Source organism: Pipistrellus hanaki (assembly GCF_964339955.1).
Source record: "Pipistrellus hanaki genome assembly, chromosome: 8".
Lineage (NCBI taxonomy): Eukaryota > Metazoa > Chordata > Mammalia > Chiroptera > Vespertilionidae > Pipistrellus > Pipistrellus hanaki.
Genome location: NC_140510.1, coordinates 3,802,164 through 3,814,797, shown reverse-complemented (window position 1 = coordinate 3,814,797; position 12,634 = coordinate 3,802,164). Strand labels below are relative to the sequence as shown.

Here is a 12,634-nt window from a genome sequence, read left to right as displayed (position 1 = left end):
AACCAGCTAGTGGTTCTCAGGAAAGATTCAAATATATTATCTGTTCAAAAACCAAAGCAGCAAGCACCCAAACACAGGAAAAGAACAGAACATTTGGAACAGTGCATGGGGAATGGTGTGAGTGAAATACTGCCCTAAGGTAATACTGTGGTTCTGACATGACAGGGGAGTGAAGAAGTATGAGGACTTATGTAAAGTTTTAAAAATAAGTCATAGTTCCATTTTAATGTTATTGATTTAAATGTGGCTTATACTACAATTAATTCTGTTCTTAGGTTTATTGTAAACCTAAGAATGACTACCTAAGAGTCACTATTGGGAACAGGATAGTTATATAGGCTGCCACATCTCAACTCCTGATTTAGCAAACAAGTTCCTCTAAGTAAACACTTTATAACACCTTTCGGGTCAATCCACCTCCTCTTAATCAAATTAACTTCAATATGATACTTCCTCTAGCCCCACCATGCTTTCCAGCCTGTTTCCTTGCACAGGAAGCCAGACTTAAGCAACAAATGTGGACTCACACTGCAGCTTCAGTACAGCCTGCTGTGTACTTCTGGGACCTTCACAACAACTCTGCGAGGTGGGTATCATTAGCCCCATGGTACAGAGGAGGGAACACAAACAAGACAGGCTAGCCTGCCCAGTGGCAAAGCTGAGATTCAAAGCCAGACCAGCTCACTCTCAGAGGAGTAGTGTGTAAAGTAGCCCAGAGGGAAAACAAAGGCTGCCCCAGATAGAAACTATGACTGTACCTAGAATTTTGGAGCAGCTGGAGAAGAGGTTCAATAATATTACTAACTTCTTCATTGTCACTTAACGTCATAAACAGAAATTACACTACATTCTGTTATCATTAATATTTAAAGATAACAGCCCAGCCGGTGTGGCTCAGTGGCTGAGCATCGACCTATGAACCAGGAGGTCACAGTTCGATTCCTGGTCAGAGCACGCACCCAGGTTGCAAGCTCAATCCCCAGTAGGGGGAATGCAGGAGGCAGCTGATCAATTATTCTCTCTACTCACTGATGTTTCTATCACTCTCTCCCCCTTCTCTCTGAAATAAAAATATATTTTTAAAAAAATTTAAAGGTAATAAAAAACATAATTTACCTTATCCTTTTCATAGAAAAAAAAATGACGGTACAGACACACACTCATTGACTCTGAAAAGACATAGTAAACTGGTATAATTCTACTTAAGCCCTTGTGAGTGGAGGTTATAAAGACATAAATGAAAATCTAGTGGTTGTAGTAAATAATAATAAGAGTGCATTTTGTGGGGATTATATAAGTGGGCTGCTGCCTCGACAGATTGTTTCAAAATATGAAACCTCAATCCAGGCACTTTAACCAAGAGAATATACCACAAACGTAGGCACCTAAATTATATGATGATACATTCTGACATCGACACATAATTTAGTCACAGTAAAAACGATTACATAGTTAAGTTCCCTACCAACCTTGAAAACTGGGGTAACTTTGGAAAGTCTTTCCCACGCAAAAACATGTACTGTGCTTAGTAAGTAACATTTAAATGATAGGGTGTTTAAAATCTTGCCCTCACCGGTTTGGATCAGTGGATAGAGTGTCAGATGTGGACTCAAGGATCCCAGGTTCGATTCAGGTCAAGGGCATGTACCTTGGTTGCAGGCACATACCCAGTGTTGCAGGAGGCAGCTAATCAATGTTTCTCTCTCATCGATGTTTCTAACTCTAACCCTCTCCCTTCCTCTCTGTAAAAAATCATTTTTAAAATCAAATATAAACACATTTTTCTGGGTGAAATAGTATTTTTTTTAATCCTCACCTGAGGATATTTTTATTTATTTATTTATTTATTTATTTATTTATTTATTTATTAGACAGAGAGGAGAAGAGGGGGGAGAGACAAAGAGATAGAAACATCGATGTGAGAGACACACATCGACTGGTTGCCTCCTGCACCCGCCTGACTAAGGCCAGAGCTGGAGCCTGCAACCAAGGTACATGCCCTTGACCGGAATCAAAACTGGGTCCCTTCAGTCTACGGGCCAACACTGTGGGCTGAGCCAAACAACCAGGACTATGTGAAATGGTCATTAGGAGAAAAGCCTTAATCTGAAAACTTATCATCGTTAGTTTGGTACAAATCAACAATATTCCAATGCTACTGCTGCTCCAACGAAAGCACCAAGATGCACAGTTATACAATCTACAACCTTTCTTAAAGGTTTTCAAGGTTTGCCCAGCTGGCATGCTTCCGTGGTTGAGGACCAGCCTATGAACAGGAGGTCACGGTTCAATCCCCAGTAGGGGCACATGGAGTTTGTGGGCTTGATCTCTATTAGCAGGTATGCAAGAGGCAGCTGATAGGTGCTTCTCATATTTTAGGGGGAAAAGGCATCAAGATTCTCAAAAACACTCAAAACTACCATGAAGATATGAAAATTTCAATGAAAAACCATGGTTACATTTATTTATATATGAAAGCTCTACAGAACGGGCAGTGCCAGCGTGAAGACACTGTTTGCCTATAAAGTGTCTTATCTAGTGGACTAAACATTTTGAACCCTCTTTTCATGAGACACCACACAAAAGTGCTCTGGACTTTTCTAAGTATTCATAGTAAGTCTTAGCTACAAGCTTAACTTTTCTGGTTTAAAAACTTACTCAGGCCGAAACCAGTTTGGCTCAATGGATAGAGCATCGGCTTGGGGACTGAAGGGTCCCGGATTCAATTCCAATCAAGGGCATGTACCTTGGTTTCGGGCATATCCCCAGTAGGGGGTGTGCAAGAGGCAGCTGATGGATGACTCTCTCTCATCGATGTTTCTAACTCTATCTCTCTCCCTTCCTCTCTGTAAAAAATCAATAAAATATATTAAATAAATAAATAAATAAAATAAAAAACTTACTCAGTTTTTACCAAATAATCAAAAGAATTATTACTCAGTATTCTTCTGAATTGCTGCCTACATTATTAATCATCATAATTTGTCACTCTCAAAATACTGGAATCTTTCTATACACGTGTCTGGGTACTGTCATCAACACTGCTGAAACTGAATATGACGGCAGCAACAACCAGCTCTGCCATCCCAAGAAAGCCACAGACTTCGTCCAACAAATTTATATTACCGGTATGTGCAATATTCAGAACACGTGCCGATAGAACAATGAAAGCCAAGTATAAACATCTAAAACAATTCGTGTAAAACTCGTACTACTGTACCATGTGAAATATTTTAGGACCTGCCTAATCCCTTTAAATAATGTGCTTCAGAAGTAAATATTAAACCTTTTTCCCTTTCATAATATACTCAGATAATTATTTACATAGAGAGGACCTACCATAACCGTTTTTTGTTTTTTTTTAAGGAGAGAATTGGGAAAAGACCCTTAAATTGATTTTCCTCAAAATAAGGAAACCCAGACAGAGAAGATAGGTGTCCCTATGTAACAAGTCGACATTTTAGCTGGATGATTAAATGAGATGTGCTTGAAGTGCTTTTAATATTGAAACATACTATGTCACTAAAAGTAGTTTAAAAATATTTTAAAATATCAAGAGACTTTTGAAACCCTCAGACTCTGTAAACATGTCTTCACACAGTTCAGAAGCACACTGCTAAATCACAAAATCTTTATAGAGGGGTTGATCTCATTAAACACAGTCAAATGCAATCAGGAAGGAATACACAGGGACTTCTCAAAAGTAGTAATAAGCACCAGCTGGTTTGGCTCAGTGGCTAGAGCATAGGCCTGCGGAATGAAAGGTGCTGGGTTCAATTCCAGGTTGTGGATTCAATCCCTACCCAGTAGGGGGATGTGGGAGGCAGCCAATCAATGATTCTCTCTCATCTGTCTTTCTCTCCCTCTCCCTTCTTCTCTGAAATCAATAAAAATATATCTTTTTTAAAAAGCACTAATAAAGGAGATTTTTGTGGATGAGCTTTCCTATGCTGCCAACAGGATTGGAATCAACACTCATATATGATTCAACCCTGTCAATGCTTAATTGGCTCAAGTAGTGACAGCAGTCCAGTCCCACTGATTGTCCAGGTACATATTCCGGAGACCACGAAGGGATGAGAGACACCTCTGGGGAGGACCAGGTACGCAGCAGTGCCCATCAGGAGGCTGCACAAACAGCAGTGGGGGAAGCCCAGAGGACTTTCTGATCTGGCTGGGAGTAGTATGCCCCAGGACCTGGAGTCAACCTTGGAACCATTCACTCAAGAACTGCCCATTACCATGGAAAGATTAACAACCCAGTTGCCCAAACAATGGAGTCCCACCTCAGCCTCCTACTTCCCAGGCCTGTAATCCCTACTTCCCCATGTGATCTTTCTCTCACCCTCTATGAGCAACTGGCTTATGGGGGCTGCAGAGCAGAATTTTGTGAATGACCTGCTGCTCTCCCATACTGCCTGCAGGATTGGAATAAACATGTGTGATTTCTTTTTTTTAAAGAAAAATACTTATAATACTTTTTCTTAAGTTCTGTGTACTCAAGGGTTCCTTTGTTCTCCGTGAGTGCTATATTTAAAAACTGAACACACATCCTACCTCCTGAATAAGTCACAATAGAACTCCTTATGTCCATATTCTATTTATATTATCTACTATGTATCTTATAACCCATTTGTACTTTGAACTATTCCTATGGTTAAATTTTTTGTGAAAATCTATAACTTCTATGAATTGTTTTAAAAAAGAACAGGTAAAATGAATGTGAGTAACTGAGTTGCCTGTTCCCACATCCCTCTTTTCTTAAAAAAAACAAACAAACAAAAAAAAAACTCTACAATTTGGTCACCACAGATCAGGAAAACATTATTGCTGTTGTTACTTTTAAAAGATCAAAGAGGCAGTTTAACACAGTGGTTTGAGAGTATGAACTCTGGAGCCAAACAACCTGGATTCAAATATGACCTTGAGCTCGGTTTACTTAACCTTTTCCCAGCGTGGTTACTCATTCTCTCACAGGGTTATTCAGAAGATTAAACAAGGAAGAAATCTATGCCTGACTCATAGTAAGTGTGCCAGCTATTATTGCTAAAACCAGAAAGGAAAGACAAAATTCAAGCCTGACTTGCAACCTGAATTCTTTTTAGGAGTGTTATACTTTTTACTAAATTGACTTCAATATTCTTACCGACTCCATTTTTTCAACGCTTCTCATTTATAGGTTAGCTGGTCATTGGTGATCTAACTACAGATAAAACTACATTTCTATCACAAGCATGACTCTTCTCTCATACTATCCATCTTAAATTTGTGAAAATATTACCTTCCCTATTGCACGATAAGGGTCAAAACTTGAACTTAAGGCGGTGTGGATAGTGTAGGTTTATTTCACTTTGATTCAAATGCATGAGCATCAGTAATCTAGAAAAGGGGTAGAGAACATCCGACCTGTGGGCCATATGCAAATCATTTGGTCTGGCGCTGCCAAGGCATTAGGGGTGAGTTAATTAAATGACCAAATATAGCAGGCTTGATTTTAAGTGGATAATTTTGTAGAGCCTGCAAATGATGTTAAAAATATCCAAATGCCTCTTGGCAGAAAAAAAGGTTCCCCACCCCTGATTTAGAAGCTCATGTACTCCTGGTGCTTTAATGTTTCTTTAATTCCAATCCATAAACTGAGTGCTGCAATTTATATGAAGGACAGAATGTGCATAAGTGGGTAGATATACATATACTTTTCAATGCTGCACTATATTAAATTTACTAAAGGTCTGTCTGTTTTTCCATCCTATGGACCAATCGTCAAGACTTTTTGAGTAGCAAATCTCCTGACAATAGATCTATGGTTTTTATAACCTTAAAAATACTGATTACTTTTTCTCATGTAACTTACTCCTTCTCCAAGAGGCCTACGAACTATTTCAGGAAGGACATCAAAAAGCAACTGTAAATCCTGCACTCAATAGTATGGTATCTTGGATTCTATGATGCATATGGCACCTTGTATGCTCACAGCTGAGGTTATACTGAGACGTGCCAGTTGTCTTCCAGTACTCCAAGGAGCCATGCAGAGGAGAGGACAGACTTAATTCTTCATGTTCCAGAGGCAGGACAAGTTGTAAGGAAACAGATTTCTGATAGAACGAAAGAACTCTCTGAAAATTAGGATTACATATGTAAAATGGAAAAGGGAGTACTATTATCACTAAAAATGTCTGAGTAGAACACTGACATGTAGGAATGGTGTGGAAAAGGTAAGTATTTAATAAAGAGTTGGACTACATGATCACAATCTTCTCCTTCAATTAAAATGTTCTTGAATTTTTTTTTTTGTTCTTGAATTTTTTTAACACTTAATCCCAAGTGATGGTCTAATGTACAACACTAATATGCTATAGGCATATGTGTGCCTGCCTGATGTTGCAGAGGGTATGTAGGATACATGAACGTGACCCCTGGGGCAACTGACATTTTAGAAGTTGGAAGATCCTATCCCTATTTGTTTGGAATTCTATCATTCCATGATCTCCAACCCAAGTGAAAGATAGGAAAATAAGAACATTGATTTTATGATTTTATAAACATTTCTAAAATTTAAAAAAAAAAAATTTAAATGAGGAAAAATGGGTAATCCTATCTAATAAGAGTAATATACAAACTGACGGTTACTCTTAACACACAAGATTGCTGCCTCCACATGGACACAAGATAGCTGCCACAAGATGGCCAGCAGGGGAGGGCAGCTGTGGGCGATCAGGCCAGCAAGGAAGGGCAGTTGGGGGGACCCAGGCCTGCAGGGGACATCAGTGGGAAGGCAGGGGGGACAGTTAGGTGTGACCAGGCCTGCAGGGGAAATCAGGCTGGCAAGGGGAGTGGTTAGGTGGTGATCAGGCTGGCAGGCAGAAGCATTTAGGGGCAATCAGGAAGGCAGGCAGGCAAGCAGTTGGGAGCCAGCAGTCCTGGATTGTGAGAGGGATCCCAGATTGGAGAGGGTGCAGGCTGGGCTGAGGGACATCCAACCCCACTGGGACACCCAACCCCACTGCCCCCTGTTCGCACCCCCCACCCCCACCCCCATGCATGAATTTCATGCACCTGGGCAAATTGTCAACTGGGAAAGCAGGAGTTCAACCGCTCGCTATGACGTGTGCTGACCATCAGGGGACAGCACAGAACGAAGGAAGACCCTGGCCCAGCAGCTGGTAGCCAGGAATGGTAGGCCCCAGCTGGCAGCCAGAAGGCCCCAATCGGCCCTGATAGTCAGCCAGGCCTAGAGGTCCAACCTGTGCACACATTTCATGCATTTCTAGTTGAAGTATAATACCTTAAACCACATGTGTCAAACACAAGGCCCGCGGGCCAAATCCAGCCCGCCAGGCCTTGCAATGTGGCTCGCACCGCGCTGTCATCACTGCACTCCGCTGTCAGTTTATGACATTGTCAGTTTATGACTGTTCAGTAAACCATTCGGCCCGCAATTTAGGCTGGATTTTAAATTTTGGCCCCTTCTCTGATTGAGTTCAACACCCCTACCTTAAACCAACATACCAGACCTACTATTATATTAAAACTACTTGGGTGGTATACATAACATAGTTTAAAAGAGTCATATTTATCCCTACCCGGTTTGGCTCAGTGGATAGAGCATCGACCTGCAGACTAAGCAAGGTCCTGGGTTCAATTCCAGTCAAGGGCACATGCTGGAATTGTGGGCTCAATCCCCAGTAGGGGGCGAACAGGGGACAGCCGATTAATGATTTTCTCTCATTGATATTTCTATCTCTCTCCTTCTTCCTTCCTCTCTGAAATCAATTTTAAAAAAAAATTTAAGTCATATTTATTCAATATACTCACTGAGATACTAAGAAAAATACCATAAAGTTTTAAAAAAAATTTTAAGCAAAAAGTATGGCCTGGCCAATAGGACTCAGTTAGTTGGAGTATCATCCCATATATCAAAAGGGGGCAGGTCCCCTTCCAGGTCAGGGCACATACCCAGGGTGAGGGTTTGATTCCCAGTCGGGGCATATATGGTAAGCAATTGACTGATGTTTCTTTCTCACATCAATGTCTGCTGTCTGTCTCTTTTTCTTTCTTCCCTTCTTCCTCCCCTTTCTCTAAAATTTTTTTTTAAAGCAAAAAACATGAATAACCTAGAACATATATCCTATAAGTACATGAAGGTATAGTATTACACTTTTATGCCTCTTTGCAATTTCCATAGTAAAACTTAAAAAGAGCACCCACAAAAAAGTAAAATTGAACTCTCAAATCAATATAAACATGATTGTGGGGTCTTTGTAAACTATAGGAAGAACAGGAACGAATCAGTATCCACTTAACTATACCCAAATTCACCCGGACTCAAACCTGAAAATATGTACATACTGCTATTTAATATCTCAGATGCAGAGGAAATTAAGAACTCTTCCTCTGCAATTTCCTCTAAAAAACTATTCTAAATAGTGCTTAAGAACTCTTCCTCTGCAAACACTATTTAGAATAGTTTCATTGCTAAAATTGATTAACACTTCATTAGAACTTGGAATGGAAACATCTTACCATATTTTTTAAATCCAAGATGGATAGTAGCTTTATATCTAATTTCATGTATCATAGTCTTAATCTACTATAAAGTTGTTTTTGATAGTTTAAAATTGCTTTTAATAAATTATTTTATTTCCTCTGTATTTCTTAGATTTTCCAAAGCCTAGAAAAAGGTGTTTAACAGCTAAGACTTCTACTAAGTGAAAAAAGAGGAAACACTAGTGTAGCATTAAACTAGGAGTAAGACTCGAGTTCTGGCTCTGACCTTACTTTACACTGAACTTATCACTTAAGCCTCCCAGGCCATAGTGCTCACCCATCACATAATTCGAACCTGACAACTTTAGAGCCTGCCCCAGTTCTGAAGCCGGACAACAGGATGACCTTCACAGTGCGTACCCACTTTCCCTGTGATGAGAACTCCGTCCTCACACTAGCTATCGCACACAATACTACAGATGAACCCGCATAAAATGTGCAATGCCAGGAATGTTTAAGCAAATGTGATTTTTTAAAATATACTGTACTGAAATATGCATTAGATATCAAGGGCATTTATTTTCTTATCTAGAATACATTGACACTATCTGCTGCAAATAAAGTTCTGAAAGTTATTAAAAAAACAAAAAAACCTTACAATTCAATCAACACAACTAATCCTGCTGACTCTTGAACAGAAAGGAAAATCTCTGAGTAATAATTTCTTGACCCCCAATACTTGTGGCACCCATACACCCATGGAAACTGTTACTTTTCTGGCATAATGAAACCAAGAGCATGAAGGAGAATGTACTCTTGGTTAAATCAGGGCAGGTGCAAATTAAGCACTTGAGAAAACTACCTTCCTAGTTAGTAATAAACTAATGAGATTTCGTTAAAAGTGTAAATGTTTGTGTCTAAATGTTTATATTGCATATAGAAAACACAAAGTTAATTCCCTAACCTCTAGTACCACTTAACTTACATAAATGATATTGACGTATTGTTAGTATTTCAACAGCCCCATTTTATGAAGTCTAAAACTAATCTAATCCAAATGAAAACATAGACTTCTTTTGTAAGATGGAGTAATTAATAGATGTTAGTTTATAACTATGAAATAAAAAAAAAAATGTTAAAGTAATAAACAAGGACCCTCCAAATTTTAGTAACAAATGGGTTCTGTAGTACAAATGTGATATAATGAAAAAACAAGCTTCCAGAAACAGCTATTGATACATCAGTTAATTCATACTGTAAAAAGACTGCCAAGAGAATGTGAGCTAGCTACATAAAATTAGTGTCAGGATGTGCGAGAAAGGTATCCAGAGTACCAGGTATGAAAGGAACAGAGCCCTAAAAACGCATACAGAAGCAAGTCACTGGGGGAAGGAATCACAGACAGGAAACGCCTATATTTAATTTCCAGTCAAAGAACTCAAAGATGATATAAGTAGTAAAAGTCCACAAAATGACTTTGAACCAGAGGGTTTAGGTTTCTTTAAAGAGCCTAAGAGAGTGTATATGTGAGAAAACTGAGTGGAGATGTAAGCTAGTATTGTGGTATTGTGATTTAACCACAATTGCCTTCCTATTTAAATATTCCAATGAGTACTGTTAGTACACATACCTCGGAGAATTCTTTCCTCATGGCAACGAAGAAAGTCCCAGATTCTAACAGTGCCGTCATCAGAGCATGTAGCAAATTTATTATCCGTGGGTGAGAAACTGTTACATGAAGACACACAGCAGGGGAAAGAAGTCAGCATTTAACAGATTATCTGTGCTTCTCAGACAGGGAAAAATAAAAACACTGTGCTGCCTTATAAATAGAAGAGGGTAGTTTCCACCCACGAAGATGCAACATAAAGAGAATGTTGTCAGCTAACCATGGCATCTCATCAAAAGAATTTAATACAGTAGTTGCTTCTTAGTTTCCAATCATCAATATTCAGAGCACTTTACAAGTGTATTACTACTACTGCTATTCACACTTCCCACAATACAGGATTTCTTGTTGTACCAACAGAAAACATGGAGCTAATTTAAGTGTAGAAACTAAATGAATTTCATTTTGCAATATTCCTGTAAACAATCTTTTAAATCACAAAAGAATACTGCTCAAAAAATTAGCATCAGCTTCCACCTCAGACACTTCATGAAATGATAAACTGAAAAAAGCTGGACAGGATTTTTAAAGACTGGTGCTAAATATTCCTAGATATGTTTCTGATTTATTTGAAAAGTCTATGGAAAACTTTCACAGCTCCTTTCTGGCAAGCTATCTCATGAATACTGCACAAAAAAGGTTAGCATAGGGGCATTCAGATTTGTGTGTAAAGCCCAAGGAGAGAGCCTTTTTTTTTTTTCATCTGTCGTGGAAGATCATCGTTTCTAATTTAACCCTAAAAACTCCTTTGAACTTTTTAATCCTATGACTAGGAAGTGACTGACTGTGCAAACTCAATGTATGGGCAGGACACCACAGCAAAGTCATTGGAGAGACATGTGTATCCACCAAGTTTTAAGATTCTGAAAGTAGAAACAGTGACTGCAGCAGATGATGTTTCTAGAACGATGTCAACCTCTCACCACACGAGTGGCACAACTATGGAGAATGCTGCTCAGCTTTATTCTGAGGATGCAGCAACTCTTCAGGCTGGTTTTTGAAGCTTTCTTTTTCCAGTTTTACTGCACATATCTCGTCGATATGTACAAATATGTACAACTCACTGAAAATATTGTAAACTGCACTTATTACACATTTGCTCTGACGGTACCAGCAGTGAATTGGAAGACAAGTCCTAGAGTCTTCTTAACAATGACCTGCTCAGCTTCAAAGCTTGAAGAACCCGTTCATTAATCCATTAATGATTGCCACATCCAGAGCTACTCGTGTGAGTTCTAGACCTACTGTACTTTCCTTCGGAGTCAGGGCATAACCAAGCCAACCAGGTCTTCACTTAAGCCTTTTTTCTTGTATTTTGTGTGAACTCTGAAAGTGTTTCTGTAGGCTTTAGATTTTATTCAGTTGCATAATTAAAGACTGAATTCTTTATTTGGAATGAAATATTCTTGTCTTACACAGTAGGTAATAAAAAGTAACGTATACACATTATTAACCATAAATGAAAAGAGAAAAAAACCAGTGCAAAATGCGGCAGACAATACATCTCTAACATATTGTAAAGGCAGATACCAGGACAACACTACTTCAGGAAGGCGCCAGCAAAATGGTGAATATGTGAAAACAAAGAAAAATATCGTGTTCATAGGGTGCAGAGAGTTCCCCAGAATCCGACAGAGCCCATGCATCTCTGCATCCAGAATACACTTAGAGAATAATTTAACCATGACAATAGGGACTACAGAAAATGGTATATTGTGTATAAACCTGGCCTCTCTAATCGCCTCCTTATGTGCCTGGAACATCTTGACGTTGTTCATGTTCGACTGCCAATATTTCACATATCCTCCGTGGTCAGCTGTCAACATCCACATGTCATTATGTGACCACGTCATGGCCCTCACTGGGCTGTCGTGAGCCTATGAAAACAAAACATTTGTAAACATTACATACAAGATGGAAGGCTTTACAGGAGCATGTATTAACTCAAACAATTTGTCCAACTGTAAGTTTAAAATGCCAATAAAGTTACTATATCTCAAGTTCTTGACCACAGAATGATGCTGCCATCTGATGATTACGGTTACCTGTAGTATTGTTTCAAAATTGAAAGTGAGTCCATTCCACAAGGTGAACTCTCCACTAGAAGCTCCAGTGACCAACCGTCTTCCTTCTGGAGTCCACTAGGGATGGAAAAAAACAGGTTATACAAGGCCACAAACCCTCAACCTTAACTAATGTTTAAAACACTAAGAAAGTCTTTATTTACAAAATACTCAATAATCAACATTAAGTAATTATACTGACTTTCATTTAAGTGTAGCTCAGATTTATAAGCAAGTATTTTGTCAGGGAAAAAAAACTTTATTAACACAGCACTTTAACTCATTAACTAAATTAAAAAGAGTTAAGGCCCTAATTGGTTTGGTTCAGTGGATAGAGCATCAGCCTGCAGACTAAAGGGTCCCAAGTTTGATTCCAGTCAAGAACATGTGTGTTGGTTGCGGACACATCCCCAGG

General features: G+C 39.1%; 1 protein-coding gene across 4 annotated transcripts in view; it reads right to left on the bottom strand.

The window, feature by feature from the left end:
- The window catches only part of WDR33 (WD repeat domain 33), a 107,137-nt gene that overhangs the window by 42,680 nt on the left and 51,823 nt on the right, over positions 1-12,634 (bottom strand). For all 4 annotated transcript variants that reach the window (XM_084891993.1, XM_084891995.1, XM_084891994.1 and 1 more), the window contains exons 5-7: positions 12,202-12,297; positions 11,882-12,033; positions 10,118-10,215 (exon numbers count right to left, since the gene is read on the bottom strand). In XM_084891993.1, the coding sequence (XP_084748119.1) occupies positions 10,118-10,215; positions 11,882-12,033; positions 12,202-12,297 (346 nt within the window). The remainder of the gene's footprint in view (positions 1-10,117; positions 10,216-11,881; positions 12,034-12,201; positions 12,298-12,634) is intronic.